Raw genomic sequence first — 18,341 nt, forward strand, 5'->3', positions numbered from 1 at the left:
AGGGATAATTGGGTACATGTGTGTGGTGATGGGTTGTAATTAGTATTTTGGTGGTGAACATGATGTAATCTATGCAGAAATAGAAGTACAATGATGTACACCTGAAATTTTTACAATGTTATAAACCAATGTTACTGCAATAAACAAAAAATTAAAAAAAAAAAAAAATTTTACATCACCCTATGTAGTAAAATGCCATCATCATCCCGTTTTACAGATGAGACAAGTGAGGTGCAGAGATGTTAGTTAACTTGCCTGAGGTCCACACAATTATAAAATCTCAGGCCAGGGATATGAATTCAGCTTCATCTGATTCATTCTACACCACCAGCATGTTGATGGAGCTTCTACTGTGGGCCAGACACTGGTTTAAGTACTACACATACAGCATGCACCCCCCAGCAATGCCCCATCCACTTGGTTTTTGTAGGCTGGACAAAATCAAGGCATGAATGTTAGGAATCAAAAAATACCACAGAGAAAAAGTAAGTGAAGATAGGGGGATACAGAGAGAGAGAGAGAGCATGCTCTTTACGTAGGGTGATCAGGGAAGGCCTTTCTGATGAGGTTGCATTTTATGCACCATGATCTTCACAACATGTTATAGAATGACAGAATCTAATTGACCCTAACGTACAAGCCAGGTGGAGCTAAATGGTATCTCAAAAATTAGACGGATCATGAGGTTTTCCAAAATTTTGAGCTTGGGTGTCAGTGGTCTACCTTGCAAGAAATTTAACAAGTTTCACAGATACACGAGACGCCTGTGGGCTCGGCAGTTGGTGTACATGCCCGAAATGCCTGCGGATCATCCACACAACCAGCTTTTCTAAAAGGTGTTTTCACCTTCTGGTAGTTGCTGCCAAGATTTCGGAGGTTTTGGAGTGAGCCAGCCTTTAGAAAATAATTCAAGGAGGAAGGAAACCTTGGCTCTGAACAAGTGGAACCTGAGAATTAGCTGCAAACGCTCGTAAATCAGCTTCCAGTTCTATTTCTGCACCACTTTCAATTCTTTGATAATGAGGTTAATTGAAAGGTTAATGGCAGCTGTGCTGCCAACAGCTCTGATATTGTCCAGTAGATCTCACCAAAGAGCAAGATGATGAAGCTAATCAAAGAAAGTGAGGGATACGAAGGCAGATTTCAGAGGAGTAAACATCATGAGTGTGGGGGATCTCCCAGGACTCTGAGAAGATGGAAGGCCTTCATTTGACTTTAAGTGATAAACTGTTGGAAGGATTTGCTCAGGAGGGGAGTTAGCAAGCACAGGATGGAGTTATCAAACCTGAGATGCTGAGAGCATGCTCAAGGGAGAACGCAGGCTCAGACTACTTGCTCTAGTCAACCCGAATCTCGTGGAAACTCTCCACAGAGTGCAATAGAGTGGGAGATGCAGTCCTGTTCACTGCAGAAAATACTGTTTCCTCATGGTAATGTTACTTTTTAAAATTGTTTTTATTTTTAGGGAACCCTTCATTCAAGGAGGTCAAGCTTTATATCATGACTGGACTGTGTAGGGGGGCTGTTCTCAACCTCCAGGGCGAGAAACTGAGACAAGAACAAGAAAAGGCTCTGTCTACATGAGACTAGGGATTGGCAAATTATGGCCTGAAAGCTGTATTTTTGCACAGCCTGCAGCTTAGAATAGTTTTTATATTTATAAATGGATGAAAAAAATCAAAAGAAACATACTTTTTTGTGACGTGTAAATTACATGAAATTCAAATTTCAGCACCCATCAATAGTTTTACTGGAACTCAGCCATGTGCATTTGCTTCCATGTTATGGCTGCTTTTGAGCTACCAGGCAAGGCTGAATTGTTGCAACCAAGACTGCATGGCCTGCAAAACTGAAAATATTTTCTGTCTGTGCCTTCAGAGAAAATATTTGCCAGCCCCATTGTTTTCAACTCTATCTGAGCTAATGCTCCTTTGATGTAACAAAGATTGATATAACAAATTAAGTAGTGCTGGCTTTATTATCCTGAAATAAGAATCATAATGAATATAACCTACCAACACGCATGCTTAAAAAAAATCAATGTAATGTCTTAACTGAATTATAAAGGAAAAATAAAAGCAAATAGTTATAATAAAATAATATGTATTTCAATACATAAATTTGGGGCAGGAACTATACTATAAAACATAATGGTGCATTTGGATACTTTTACCTATACATAGAAGGCACCTGAATGGGAGAACTGTGAGTTCAGATTGACACCAGTGCTTGTATTTGCAACACAAACACCACAACTGGTGCTGCTGCTGTTACTTCATGAGAGAGTTGACTGACAGGAGCTGGTGCTTTTGACAGAGCAACACAGCCACCGAGAAAATGTGGTCTATCAGAGAAGGAATTAGGGAATAAACATCCAACCTTCCTCTTCACCCTCTGTCTGATCTTCTTCCACTACCTTCCATTAACTGAACCCAACCAGAAACCAGGGGACAAGGCACCCCATTTGAGGCAATCCATACAGGAAGGCGTCCAAGGGCATAGTGCAGGGTGCAGAAGAGTGGAGAGTGGGTCTACAGAGCAAGTAGCGAACATACAGACCACCATCTCAGAAAACAGCGGGACTGCCCCCTCAGTTTCCCAAGCCAAAACTTAGAGCTGTACTGCTTAACCTAATAGCCACTAGCACATATGGCTACTTAAATTTAAATTAATTAAATTACATAAAAAAATCAGTTCCTCAATGATACTAGCCACATTTCCAGACCTCAATAACCACATGTGGCTGTGGCTGCCATATTGGTTGGCTCAGATCATAGAAGCCAGCCTTGGTGGTCTAGTGGGTAAGTTTCAGGCTCTCACTGTCATGGCCCGGGTTTGTTTCCTGGTCAGGGAACCATACCACCCATCTGTCGGTTGTCATACTGTGGAGGCTGAGTGTTGCTGTGATGCTGAAAGCTATGTTACCAGTATGTCAAATACCAGTAGGGTCACCCCTGGTGGACAGTTTTCAGCAGAGCTTCCAGACTAAGATAGACTAGGAAGAAGGACCTGGCCACCCACTTTCAAAAAAATTGGCAATGGAAACCCTACAAATAGCAGTGGAGCATTGTCTGATATGGTACCAGATGGTGAGAGAATGGTGCAAACAGACCAAGTAGGGTTCCATTCTGCTGGACACAGGGTCCAATCGACTCCATGGCATTAACAACAACAGATAATAGAGCATTTGTGTCATCTCAGAAAGTTCTATTGGACAGTACTGTCTAATCTAGGCTATATTCGGTCTCTTCCATTCAAACAAACTCCTTGTTCTGTCTATAAGCAAGTCCTGATCCTATACTTAGAAAGTACATCCAAGACCTTGCATTCGTCTTCAGTATCAACTTCAATATCGCCATCATCACCCTAGTCCAAGTTCTCATCCCTTCCCACCTGGACCATCAAAACAGCCCCCAATATGGTCTTTCTATTGTTGACTTTCCCAAATTTCTCCTCATAGTATTCAGAGTGACACTTTAAAAATAGATTATGAATCAGATCAGATTTAAACATAGTGAATCAGAAATCCTACTGCACATCACATGGCTGTTGAGGATCTACACAACCCAGAGCCTGCCTCCTCTGACCTCATCTCCTCCACTCACTGTTCCTCAGGCTCACTGGACGTTTTCCGTCTAAAGCACACCAAGCTTGCCCCTGCTTTGGGCCTTGGCATCCACTTTTCCTTATGCCTGGAAAGCCAGCTCTTCTCGGGTCTTCCCACGTTGGATCCATCTTGGCATTCTGTCCCAGCTCATATGTCACCTCTAAAGTGATGCCTCAGTCTCTTAGAGCTCACCTCACAACATCCTGTTTTATTTCCTTCCAAGCATAGATCAATTCTGAATTCATCTTGCTCCATTATTTTTGACTTATTTGCCATCTGCCTCTCCTGAGTGGGGTGTGAGCTCTGTTATATCCTCGAGACAAAGGCCAGCGCCTGGCACATCGTGGGAGCTCAGTAAATGTTACCTGAAGGGGTTGCCTCTCTGTGGTGCCTACAAGATGAGTTACATCATGAGCATTTGTTCCCTAATAGCGACTACTTGTACAATAGCCAAGGCTGTAATAACAACACCACAAACAACAATAGCAATGACTCCCCTGATTTGTTTGTACCGTGTACCTTTAAAGCCCTGAGGTTCGGCTGCTGCTGCCTCATTATAAATCACCTCTGCAGAGGGTGGCTCATAAGGGAGCATCAAAGGTGGCAGAGTGGGCTGAAAAGAAAAGGCAGTGGCTTTGTGCATAATAAATAATTCATTTTCAGATGACTTTTCCTATTTCAGCAAGACTTCTCAATTTCACATTTTTATGAGTGTGCTTTTTTGCATTTGCATTTTCCAAAGATCCTTTTGCATCTTGACTTGATCAACAGCCTAAACTCTCTGATTTCACTTATGAGGGCAGTGCAGTGGACTGGCTGCGAGCACAGACTCTGGAGCCCATCCATCCAGAATCTAATTCCAGCTCAGCTGCTCAGCTGGGTCGCTTGGGGCCATTCTTCAAGCTGTGTGCCCTCATCCATCTGTGAACTGGGGATAAGTGCAGTCCCAACTTCACTGGGTCACTGTAGGAATTAGATGAGTTAATGTACATAAGGAGGTACACAGTGCCATGCCTGGTATGTAATAAACAGTAAGTATTTGGTGTCATTATTGTGAATGCTGTTTGGGGCAGCCTCAGCTACTCAACAAACACACAGAGCAAGAATGCATCTTGGAGCAGAGATTTTTCTCAAGGGCTGTTGCAACTTCTTAATTTGCACTTGGTTGAGAAAGTATAAAAACGAAAGCAGCGTGTGCTATGCAGTGTGACTGAATTTTCAAAAAGGTCTGAGTAAAACAACAGAGGGTATCTGGCATAATAATTAACAAGCTGACACAGGAAAAGAATACCACAACTAAAAAGAGCCAAGAATCTTTTATGCCAAAAATAAAAAGCAATTTCATTATTGGAGCCAGGAAAGATAGTTTCCTTCCATAATTTGAGGGCCTTTTCTCAAGTTCTGATCTCAATAGTTGACTGTCACGGCACATTACCTGTGCTGATGTCAAAGCTGATGGGAGACTGGGGCCGGCCCCGTGGCTTGGCGGTTAAGTGCGCGTGCTCCACTGCTGGCGCCCCCGTTCAGATCCCGGGCACGCACCGACACACCGCTTCTCCGGCCATGCTGAGGCCACGTCCCACATACAGCAACTGGAAGGACGCGCCACTATGACATATAACTATCTACTGGGGCTTTGGGGAAAAAAAAAAAGGAGGAGGATTGGCAACAGATGTTAGCTCAGAGCCGGTCTTCCTCAGCAAAAAGAGGAGGATTAGCGTGGATGTTAGCTCAGGGCTGATCTTCCTCACAAAACAAAAAAACAAAACAAAACAAAACAAAAAAGGCTGATGGGACACAAATGGCTCAGGGTTACCCTAGTCACAGACCCATTTACTCGACAATGGGTGGTAAGAGTGTTCTCTGGGCATCTACTACAAGCTGGCACCGGGCCTTCCGCCAGGTGTACAAACATGAAGAGGACATGGATTGATGGCAATCACAGCGTAGAGAGGAGATAATCCAGGCACCATGAATGTTCCAGGAGATTAAGTCCTGAAGGTTCTAAAGATTAGGGGAGTGCGTGGCTGATGAAAAGGAAGTTCATTTTTTTTTTAAGGAGAGAAATGTATTAGATTCAGGAAAGCTTATTTAAAATGCATTTCATCAGAAGCATTACAAAAGTAAATTATATGGTGATAAAAATGTGGGTGAGTTTTGTCTGGTAGGTGTACAGAAATGGAATATTCTGAGTCATAGATTTAGGAGAACATGCCTTGATCAGTAAGGTTTAAGAAGACGCAAACAAGACAAGGAGGAAAGAGGTTATATGATGATTACTTTCTTGTAATCCCAAGAATCATATAAGAAAAGAACTCAGCATTCAATCAAGTAAGTGAAGGGTCTGGCAGTGTGTACACTGTGTAGCTCCCACTTCTGGTTGTCTAGGTCTGGAGACTCTTACTCAAGCTGATGAGAAGACGGAATCTGAGTATGACATAAATGGTAAGTCAGAAGTGGTGCCTTGGAATCTAGCTGTTTCTGCTTTGGAAGAGGGCTTGGAGACTGGAGAGGTTAGGTGGGGTTCAAGCAATGAGATGAAGTGAGGAAGGGCTTGGAGGGGACATAAAAGGACACACTGAGCTCAGGTCGCCCCATCATCTTGGCATGGCTCTTGCCTATTATGGCTCCCAGTGGGATGGTCTCAACCAGCAAAATGTGTCAAGAATGTCTCAGTCTCCTGACTCGCTGTTCACTGTCCTCACTGTTCACAAGGAAATCACAGAGTGGACAGAACAGAAGAATCAACAAGGATCACGTCTGACTGTGAGGATCAAGGGAGACTCCTTGGGGGAGGTGGCATGGTTGGTGCGCAATACAGAGAGAGTGCTGAGATACATCTGTGCTTCCATTAGTGTCGTGTTTGAGGAAAAGCTCAAAATGTGATACCAAATTGCACTTCACAAAGGGCACATGGCACATGTGACTCTTTGATTTTGTTTAGAAACTCTCTGCTTGTTCCCCAAGGATCTGCAGGGCTGGGTCTGGCAGGCACGTCTGTACCCTCAAGTCATTGTAAATATCACAGAATGTCACCATCGCCAAATCTCTCATTAGGGTAGGAGTTCTCCTCTGATTATTTTCAAGGGTAATAATTGTCTATCCTAACTGTATCTCCTGATTAAGTTTTATGTCAAGTTCCAACTCAATTCTATTAACTACAGCTTGGTAGTCAAGGCCGAGACACAAAGCAAAATGAGAACCTCATCAGGGGCCCAACATGGGAGGAGGGCATGTTCTTACAACCCACAGGAGAGCTGAGTCATCCACGTCTGTTTCCCAACTCACAACAGCAACCACAGTTATAACACCTGAACTGCCAGCGCCAATGGGAACGAAATAACGTGTGTTTTATTTTAAAATGAAGAGGAAGAGCACATGTTGATATCTTTAAAGGATCAGCTGGTATGATATTCATATTGATAAACATCAATTGATAATTGTCATTATCTCCGAATCCTGGCAGAAGCTCAAAGTACTGGTTTTAATCAGAACTCGGGAAGTAGTTAGAGAGAAGAATGTTGAAGATCCTTGAGAAACCGGGCCTCCTATCCCCCGCAGAAAGATGTGTTCCAACTCTTCTATGAAATGCAAACACTGCTCCCCAGAATCAGACACTGACACGCACTAACTCAATTAATGTTAATGCACATTTGATGACCTTTTCCTCGAAATTTTCTCCCTAAGGACAAAAATATATTTACCTACGAGATAGTAAGCCATCATTTTCTGAAAAGAAAAAAATAATGTAATCAAACTCATGAAAGAACATGAATGGATTAAGAAAAGAAATAAAGCTTTTAAGGCCATAGACTTCAAGAAAAAATATGCAAAATATTGAGGAAGAAATAAATGTCTTTTGGAAAATTAGCTTTGAATGTAAGTGCTTAACTGCATCTCATTTCCAAGCTTTCCTGGAGACGGAATCATACATCACACCAAGGAGGGAGGGGCCACCAGCCTCACCGCAAATTGATCTCAAATCCTTAATAATAGTATAACAACTGTATTTACTGTCACCATTATTTTTTGAATACTGTAGTTCTACCTATTCAAGTGTGCTGTGTGTGGGTATTTTAGTATTTGGCGATTTTACAAAAACAAATAAAGCAGGCATGTTTTTCCCTCTTGGTCATAATTAGGAGGAGAGAAGGGATTTCCATTATGGACTAGATCAATGGATTTGACTACCTAAAAATTAAACAAATCCCCCAAAACTTCTGCATGCTGAAAACTATGACCTGTGAGATTAGAAGGCAAATGATAAATCAGGAAGAATGCCTGCAATATGTCAATCAAAATAGAAACAGAAAGTAGAAGGGGGTTGCTAAGGGCTGGGGGGAGGAGAGCGGGAAGGAGTTATGCGTGGGTGTGGAGTTTCAGGGTTGCAACATGAGAAAGTTCCAGAGATCTGTTGCACAACAAGGTGAATATGTTTAACACGAATGAATCGTACAGTTAAAAGTGGTTAAGATGGTAAATTTAATGTTGCATTTTTTACCACAATAAAAAAAAAGACTTTTTTATGACAAAATAATAATAAGTTGAATTCCCAATAGGAAAATAAAGTGCACTAAGAACAAATGTTTATTACGGAAATATAGAACGTAACCATAAAAGGGCAAATTAAGGCAACACTGAGATATAACTTTTGCTCAGTAAATTGCCTGTTTATTAATTTTAATATTCTGTGTTGGTGAAGCTGCAGGGAAATGGGTACCATGATACACAGCAGGTGCAACAGTAAATTGGTTAAACTTTCTAGAAGGCAGTTTGGGGACCGTTATCAAAAAATATCACAATACTGCATATCCTTTGATTCACATCCTTTGATTCAAATTTATTTCTAAAAGTTTACCTCAGGGAATCAATCAGAGACGTGTGCAAAGATTTTTGTACAAAAATGTAAAGCATAGGGTATTTTATAATAGAAAATCTCAAACATTTTAAGTTTGTGTGGTGGTATCATGGAGATTATGTGGGGAACTTCTGGGTAGGGCCTAACACTAGGACTTATCTTTTATTCCCATCTTTCCTTCACCCCTGTATCCAATGCATTGGTAAGTCCTATCATCTGCCCACTAGGAAGTATCCTAAGACAGTTCACCTCTCTCTTCTCCACGGCTATGACCATGGTCAACTGGGCGGTCCAGGATAGCATCAGTGTTGCCCCATATGCAATCCTTCCTTCTTCCCCCGTAATATACTTGTAGCTGGACACATGGGCTCCTGGGGTAAAGTTCACTCTCCCAGCATCCCTTGCAGCCAGATGTGGTCACTCGGCTGAGCTCGTGGGCTGATGGGAGCTCAGAGTATTCAGAGAAGGGTCATGCCCTGCACACAGAGGAGCACATCCTCCTCCTGCCCCCTTGGCCTGTTCCTGCTGGCTGCCACATGGACACGCTTGTTATTCATCTGGAGCCATGGGGATGAGGTCAATATCTTTGGGGTTACTCAGCAACAGGACAGAGGGATGCTATGTCCTAACCCCCTGGAGCCACCTGATAGGCCTCAGGCTGCCCACATTCAGACAGGAAGGTGGGGACAAGGAAATGCCAAGCTCATTAGATCAGGGTTATTTTAAAGCAGCCAGAATACAGGCCCTACTTCCCTGATGCCCCACTTATTCTCCCAAATCCACTCTCTGCACAGTGTTCTTCTAAGGCAGGAATCAGTCCACGTGACTCCCCTCCTGAGAGCCTTCCAGGGGCGTCCCATCGCATTCACAGATCCACCTCCTTCCCTCAGCGTACAAGTCCCAGTGTGACCCTGCTCGCAGCTCAAGGCGCTCTCTCCTCCCTCGTCACAGTCCCAGTGAGCTGGCCTTCCTCCTCTTTCTCCAGGTCGAGAGTTTGTGACACAAATCAATAGATAAATAGATGCACGGACATCAGATTCCTTTCAAATTCCTCTCAATGAACATGCAATGACCAAAAACAAAGTAAAAATGAAACAGCAAAAGGTCTATTTGAGGATGGTAACCCACCTAAAACGGCAAAAATTCTTTCACCGACAAGTCAAAGGTGACATGAAGCATTTCTCTGAAAAGCAGACTCAGAACACTCTCAGTACAGAAGATGGGGAGTCAGGAGACTTATTTCCAGGGGAAGATGGTCAGAGAGTATTAGGAAAAACTCATCAGACCCAAAGTGTTTTAATCCAATTCTTTCCACTCAGTTCAAGAATCAGCGAGCGTCTACACACTGCCTAGCACTCGTCTTATATTGTAAAATATGGGGGCTGGGACCACGTCCCTTTCCTGAAAGAATTTGCGACATCACTGCCAGTGTATGGTTTATACTTCGCATTCAGTAATGAAATGGTCATCATAATAGCTAGCACTCATAGTAGCTAGCTCTGGACTGGGCACTCTTCCAAGCACTCTTGAGTTATCACTTTAGCCTTACAACAGTCTTGTCAGTAGGAATTATCTCCTTCCTCCCTTTATAGATGAGGAAACCAAGGCACACTGAGATTAAGTATGGTTGCATAGCTAGTCAGTAGAGACCATGATTGAGTTGTGTTATTTTGCTTCCTAGGAGGCTCACAAAGACCAATAGCTTCAGTTTCCTCATGTGGAAAGTACTGCTCATTCCTTGAAACAGAATCTGAGTATGTGCCATGCTAAAAAATAGATTTACCAGCCATCCCTCCAACTAGGTAGGGCCACGTGACTAAGTTTTTGACAATTGGATGTAACCAGAAACATTGTGTTGGATTCTTGTGAAGGCTTCTTGAAAGGGAAAAGGAACTGACCCTGTTTGATTTCCACATTTCTTACTTTTTCTGGTCTGCAGAATACGGATATGCTGGCTGGCATTCCAGCAGCCATCTTGGACTATGAGGTAACCATGAGGATGGAATCCATGCCCTCGGCAGCTGAAGCAGAAATAAAGATGGAACCTGCGCTCCAGATGGCATGAGGCATCACAATAGCCCTAGACCATCACCATTAGGAGTTCCTTTACACGGAAAAAAAAAACAAAACACATTTGTACTTAAGCCACCATTGGCCACGGTAGAGTGGAGTGGGTGAGTGGGGAGCTCTCTTGCTTTCAGCCAAATTTAATTCCCAACTGATAAAAGGTCAACTAGGTCTTAGCTGAGATTCTTTCTAGCTCTGCCATTATACAATCTTATAGCATTACATCTTATCATAGCAAGAAAGGCTGATGAGAACAGTTTCAGAGACCCGTGAGGGCAGAGAGAGGGGCTCCTGTGAGAGTGGGGATTTCTGTGGGTCGTGAAGAACAACGGGGTTTGGAACAGGCAACAGGAGCACTAGGCACATTCTAGGCGGGAGAAATGCTGAGTGCAGAAAACAGTCTACTGGCCCATGCTCAGCAAAACAACAGAAGCTGCTCAGAGAACTGCTAAAAGCTCATCAGACCAAAGGTGCTGAAAAGGAGCAAATTCAAATAATTACTTATTCAAGACAAATGGTCTTGCCATCCCTAGTAATAGAACCACTAATAGCCTAAATGAAGGAGAGCGACCGTCACACGTGAAAAAATGTACCAAGGGAGGCTTGGTGCCTTTAAAATAAAAGAAATAGTTAATAAGAGTCCTTATCAACAGAAGTACCCAAACACCTTTACATCTCCTAACGAACAGCATAATAACTAACTTGTCGTCACTAGGCAACTGTCCATGGTATCTTTCACTGAAAGATTGATTCCTGATTTTCTTTCATCACTGCATAATAACACTTGTCAATAGTTTCTAATAGATGGTGAGGGGGAGAGACCAGGCACTCAATGGATAGGTCAACTCACACTTCACTTCTGACAGTAAAAGTACTTCTGTAACAGGAGAAAGCTCACGTTATTATCGGCAGACTAACGTGCCCAAACATTTCCATTGTGAAAATTCACATTAAGGAAACATATTATTCCTTTGTAGGGGCTCCAGAGAGTCCCACAGAAAGGCAGGGCTATACAAGGTGTTGTGTGTTTTGTTGAGGTGAATGTGGGGGATTAGTCTCCCACAGGCAATGTATTATGTGGCGTAGAAACCAGGGGCTGGTCCTTCCAGGGATGAAAGCCCATCTCTGTTCCACAAACCCTAGGAAAGACGTGGACAGACTTATGGTCCTAAATCTTTCAGATTACAGGTTATAAATAGATGGCCTATGAGTGCAATTTAGACAACTCTTTCCTATAAAGTGCTTTGTTTATTTTTAAAATGAGTTCCAACATGAACAAGTTGACATTTCACATTAAAACTATATTTATGGCTTCTATTGAGAAATCAGGAGATCTTAAGAATTCAGAACCTGGTTCAGCTTTCCTGCATGGCAGACATGGGCCGGAGCTTTTACACAGGACAGGTGTTTGTGAAGGACCTGCCATGTTCACTCACGTACTTGATCTTTTTGGTCTCTGAGGGTGTGTGTGTTTGAGACCTTTAAATAGTCCACACTGTATCATACAAACACACTTATTAAATAACCAATACTTTTCATATAATGGAAGACTCAAATCTAACATCCAGAGTTTGATTATTTTCTAAATAATATTCTGAAAATATTATTTAGAAAAATATACTTTTAGAATTCGTGATTTGCAGTAGACCTCATGGTTCAGTTTCTCCCCAACCCTGGTTCTCGGCTCACTGCCCTTTCCCATCACATTTGGGTCACAGTGCTGAGCGTCCCTTTCCCCGACTTCTGCATTAACAGCCCAAGGCAGGGACATCCTTACCATGGCCAGAGGTATGACAGCGATCAAGTCCTTTTGGCTCACGTAGATCTTGGATACACCCAAGTCAGAAGTGATGTCTCCTGGATATTCAACCTGCCATGTGACGAGCTGTGTGGTGGGCATGTCACTGGGCTCTTCGATTTCTATGTCGATCTGCATGACTTCATAGGAGGCGCCATCCACACTGGAGAGAAGGAGAGGAGAACACCTTTGAGGGACTAGAGTGTGGGCATGCTGGGCAGGCAATGGGCAGCACTTGACTATTTCACATGTGTTCCCATCACCCCCGCAAATAGCGTTTCAGAGATGCAATTCCCAAGAGAACAAACCAACTTGAACATGATTCATGGCATTTGCCTGGCCTTAGACACCATCACTCAAGCGTCTCAACTCCTGCTTTTGTGAGTGGCTCTGCTTCCCTGGGGTAGATATTTGTGGATAATTACTGAAAATGGTGATTGCATTTCCTAAATGATTTCTTCCCAGTTCTCCATCTAGGAGAGTAGGATTCTTTCCCTCACTCCCAGAAATTTATATGCTGTTTATACTGGATTTTCCAAAGCCACAGTCCGTTCAAATTGGGTGCACAGAATTTTAAATGTGTCTAAGGGTGGTGTGGCTTTGTTATCCAGTGGGGGTGAGAGAGCATTGCAGAGAATCAGAGGAGAGGCATGAACAGGAGTGCGGGGCCATGGGATGCAAGGTAATGAGCGTAGAGAAGTAGCTAGATGTTACTTGAAGATAGCAGTAATTGTGACAATTATTAGTTCTTAGACATTCTGGATTTCTCTATAAACACACGTGAAAATGAATCCAATTTAGAATATCAAGATGATTTTTGCAGCTATTTATGTTAGTTTAATTAACTGGCTACCTTTTCTGCCTCTTCCTAGTCAGCTTTTATAAAATGCCTGCTCTCCTACGCGACAGGTAGAAAAAGCAGGTGTGGTGCCAGCCACTCCCTAAGGGAAGAAGTGAGGAACGTGCAGGTGGAATTAACAGAGGAGGCAGCTAAGAGGGATGCTTTTTAAGCCTTCGTGGCCAAAGCAACTTCCACCTATCAGATCCGTCTCTAAAGATTCAAATTTCACATAATTGCAAAATGATTACCAGCGTCTGACATTTAGGAATATAAAGTTTGGCCTTTTATATATGACAAAGCTATTGAAACATCTTTATCACACCATGAAACCCATGCAAATTTATCAATAAGAAGCTCAGAGATAAATGGTGGGGTTTCCAGGGAGCTTTCTTCTCAAAGTAAGGGATGAGATGGAATAGTGGAATATCAGGGGTGACTATAATGAAGAAAGGGAGGAGAGGGGAGGAGGAGGAAGAGGAGAGGGAGGAAGAAAGACAGGAGGAGGAGGAGGAGGAGGAGGGGGAGGAGGCGAAGAGGGAGGAGGAGGGCAAGGAACAGAGAAAGAGATCAGAAGGACCTTCCAAGGAGAGAGCCCCGATTCCAGAGGTTAACTTTCTGCCTAAGCAGTGATCCCTCACACAGAACAGGAGCAGCTGCGAGGGACTGTGAGCAATGACTGCGGGAAAGTGGCAGCTGCTTTCCAAACCCTGCAAGGCTCACTCTCTCTTGGCTTCCGAAAGAAAGATGTTTAACCCTTTGAGAAACAGGCGCTGTGATAAGCTTTGGAAACAAATCGCATCAGCCACTGTGAATTTATTCCCTCTCTTAGCTTTCTTTTCATAAGACACATGCCATTGTCTCCTTGGGGCCTCGAACTAACGTTTCCTTGAATACAGAAAACTTGGGACCAAGATGCTAGAATGCACTTTTGTTTTTATATTTGGAATTCACAAGAATTTTGGGATGACTTTCCCATTCATGAAATGGGATAATCCTTCTTTGGGCTGTACCAAGCCTTGCCTTCTGGTTTTAGTCACAAGGAAAGGAAGACTTACAGAACAGAATTGCTAAAGGTTGAGTTCAGGAACTCAGCTCCACAGTGCAAGCGTTATAGGAACGCCCACCTGGCAGGAACTCCTTATATGCAATGATGTGACCCTCCTCTGGATACCATACAGCATTCTCTCCTGTTTCCTTCTAGATGCCCTAACCTCAGGCAAACTGAACAATCTTTGCTTGCTTTGGAACACAAGACTTTTCTTACCCCCACATCCCCATATTTTACTTGTGGCGTTCACTTTATTGGAAATACCTTTATGAACCTCTCCATATGTTCAAATTCTTCCCATTCTGTAAGACCCATCTATAACCACAACAATAATTTAAAAAGTGTTCTATTTACTTCATCTAATTTTATTCCTTCAGTAGCCTTGCCTGGGTGTCCTATAAAATTTGATTTTCTCTTCTCCCTTAGATCCCTTGCCTGGCCAAGATGTAAAAGAAACAGGGTCTCTCTTGAGCTGACTGTCTTCTCTTTGATGTGCTGATGAAAACACCCTAAGTTGGGAATTCTTAACGTGTAGACCATAGCAAACTTTAGGAATGTTGTGTATCTTGAAATTGTCTGCAAATGTGGGTTTCTCTTGAATGATCCCTTAACTTGCATGGGCTTCTCACTAGTTCTGATGCAGCAGGATTGTAGACCCAGCTCCTCACAATTTCCTCTGTAAATTCTGCAGATGGTGATCTAGCTTTGGAATGTCTCCCCATGTGTGTCTTGGCGAATCAGTGGAAATTTGAATTTTAATACCTATTTGTAAATATTTAGCACTTGGAGCTTCCAGAACTCCTGCATATTTGGCAATATTTATCACTTCTTCATGTTTAGCTGTAAAGCTAAGGACTGTACATTTGCAGTTTGTGTGTGTGAGTGTTAGACCATAAGTGTCCTGAAAAGAGCGGCCTTGTGTACCTTGTCCAAGCTGTGCCTAGCATAGGGTATCATGCCTGGTGTTCACCAGAAGGGAACCTACCGTGTTACAGGAGATAAACACAGTAGGTTAAGTAGAAGTTCATGAAGTATGCCTGCTTGGAGCAGTGGCTCTCCACCTTGAACACACATTCGAATTGCCTGGTGGAACTTGACAAATAAACCAACGACCAGGCACCACTCCTACAGATTTCTGATTGTTCCTGAGTGGGCCAGCCACCGGTTCATTTCTGTTCTCCGTTTCTTTCTTTCTCTTTCTCTCTTTTTCCTTCTGTCCTTCTTTCTTTCCTCTCTCCCTCTTTTTATCTCCCTCCCTCCTTCCTTCCTTCCTTCTTTGTCTTTCTTTTTTATCCAGGTGATTCTACCATGCAACCAGGATTGTGAACAACTGAGTTAGAGGTTTATAAAAGTTTAATTACGTGGATATCTCTGTTCTTGGAAGTATTCTGTACACGATGGTATTAGAAATAGAATGTACTAAGTTAGTGGATTTGGGAGACACAATTGGTAAAATCTGTGAAGATACAGGTGAACCAAGAAGAAGGATTCAGGGTGTTAGATGTCCATGGGTATGAGAGTGAGGAGGGACAAGAAAGGAGTTCCAGCCAAGGCACAGGGTCTGGATAAGACTAGAGTGTTCAGACACCACTTCTGGTGGCCTAGACACAGCCCCTCCTGCCTGGCCTCCCTCTGCTCCTCCCCCATAGGTGAGTCAAATAGTTAGCAATAAGGAAGGGCAATGCTTGATGTGTGAGCTCCATCTGGAAGGCAGTATTGCTGTTGAGTGGGTGGGGTTTGCATGGAGGACAGAGCGCAGTCACATGGGGAGAGGCTCAGTGCTATGTCACACTTATAGACTTGAGAGTATTCTGGGCATGAGAGCTGCTTGCAGTTTTAGTTTCTCCCACTGGTATGGGTGCTACCAGCGTAGGTAAGCCAAGAATCATCTCTTGCCCTATCTTGCTTGCAGCCGTCAATCTCATGGAAGACACAGTAGAGAATGCAGCCTCTCATGTGCACTTCAGACACCCAGTGACTGGCTCCACATGTGTGGGCTGGAGGCATCTTTCAGCAGTCTATCCTCCTTTAGAGACACAATGAATAACATCTCCTTGATTTGGAGAGCTCTTGTCATTTCTCAATAACTTTCCCTTACATGGACCCCTTTGTGCATTGGGTTCAAAATCTAAGCCTTTTCACTAGGAAGGGCTTCATTTAAACAGACAAAGCCACACTGTTGGCCATGGTGACACAGCCTGAGGCTTCCCAAAACTTAAGGGAAATGAAATGCCCTTTCAGAAAAGAAGGCTCAGGTCAGCTCAGGCGCAGACAGTGACCACATCCTCCAGAATCCATGGCTCAGAAACCCAAGAAAGAAAACTAAACTTGAGGCTTTGCACGACCATCTCAGCAGATCCCAAGGCCAAAAGCAGGCATCATTTTCAAAAGGAAAAGTCTTATTTTAGGATTGTCATGCCTCTTTTTCTAGAGTCATGTAACAGCTAACTTTTATTGAGTATTTTTAATGCTCCAAGCACTGTTTTAAGAGCTTTTTATGTCTTATGTTACGTAATCCTCACACTGTTCCAATAAATACTGTCATTTACTCCCAGTTTGTAGATAAGAAACCTGGGGTCCAAGAGGCTAAGAGCGGCAGAGTCATTCAGCTACTACGTGAAGGAGCAGGGGAGCTGACAGCAGAACGCCCACTCCTGAGTGCTCTGTCGTAACCCCAGACTCTTTTCCAGTGCAAGGACAGGCACGCTCCTTAGCAATGCAAATCACTAATGCAACTTCTCATCCCCCAATAGAAACACAGGTCAGTACATCACACAGAGCTTACTGGAGACCCAGAAACTGGTTGCTTCAAATAAATTCTGCACAAGCAAAGCTGGAACAATTTTGTAACAAGATGCTTTGAGATGAGCTTGCCTTTAAGGTCTTCTGCCAACTCTTTACGTTCCATGATATGTCCATAAATCAAAGGAGAGACGTGGAAATTGGAGCATTAGATATGAAAGCCTACCACTCATTTGGAGAGATAAGAAGCCATGTAGACATGGACCTGCCAGCATTAGAAATTTAGAGCTAAATATTTAGGATGCAAGTCAATGCGTCGTAAAGCTACCTGTATTTTTTTTTTTCCTGATTAGAAAACCAACATATCATGTAGGTCTTTAAAAAGCCTGCCAACGATCAAACTTCACTCCGCAACCACCCACATGGGCAACTGGCTTCCAAGATGCATGTGAGTGTTGCGGGTAAGCTGGTGGGGTGGGTGGGGGAAGCGGAGAGTGAAATTCCATTTCCAACTTGGGTTTTTCCAGATGGTACTCTAAAAGATAAATGGGTAAAATTTCTGGAAACAAAAGTAAAGCTAGAGAGAGGACAAATCCAGTATCTGAATGACCATGCCCTTAGAAAATAGTTTGAGATTGTTCCAAAAAATTCAGAAAACACTTTCCGGAAGTCATCTGAATGAGTCATTTATTATTGGGTAGCAAATTATGGTGGACAGAGTCAGTGTTCCACCCCAGTGTCCTCATATCCCTTTTATCATTTCCATGTGCCTTACCCCTGGCTGCTAAGTGCTTTTGTTTTAAATGATGTCTACCTGCGACTCTCCTTGGACGGCTCTTCTTGAGTTTCTGGAGCCACTTTGTCCACAGTGCAAACGGCTGAAAGTGCCTCAGAGTATACTTCCCTTGGAGGTGGCCCTTAGGCGGAATCTGATGGTGCCGAAGGGTGACAGCCCAGCTCCCTTGCTTCCAGTTGGGTCAAAGTCAGGAGCATTGCTTACACCCCAGAGTCCCTCTGTGGGATTAGGCTGAAACCACCCTCCATGTAACTTGGGTTCTTCCCTCCCTCTCCTGCTGTCCCTGATTTCTCATTGGTTTCTCCTGGAACACTTCCCTCATAAATCACTTGCACACAACTCCTTGTTTCAGGGTCCACTTCTAGAGAAAGTTAAGGAATTTTTAAAGTAAGGAGATCACCAAAGGCAATTAACAAATACTATGTGAAAGATTCTGGCAATAACAGAGAAACGAGGAATGGGTGAAAGGGCCATTATTCCAGGAACTAAGCATTGCTAGTTCCACCTGGAGGAATCCTCCACACCCAGCCAATACTCATCTGCAATGGCATTTTGGAAATTTGCATCAGACACAGACATGGGGT

General features: G+C 43.2%; 1 protein-coding gene across 1 annotated transcript in view; it reads right to left on the reverse strand.

Moving 5' to 3' along the window:
- The window catches only part of TMEM132D (transmembrane protein 132D), a 609,030-nt gene that overhangs the window by 189,974 nt on the left and 400,715 nt on the right, over positions 1-18,341 (reverse strand). Inside the window, exon 4 of the mRNA XM_087423464.1 lies at positions 12,310-12,493. Within this exon, the coding sequence (XP_087279590.1) occupies positions 12,310-12,493 (184 nt within the window). The remainder of the gene's footprint in view (positions 1-12,309; positions 12,494-18,341) is intronic.

This window comes from Ceratotherium simum, chromosome 35 (assembly GCF_057802395.1).
Source record: "Ceratotherium simum simum isolate JZ-2026a chromosome 35, ASM5780239v1, whole genome shotgun sequence".
Lineage (NCBI taxonomy): Eukaryota > Metazoa > Chordata > Mammalia > Perissodactyla > Rhinocerotidae > Ceratotherium > Ceratotherium simum.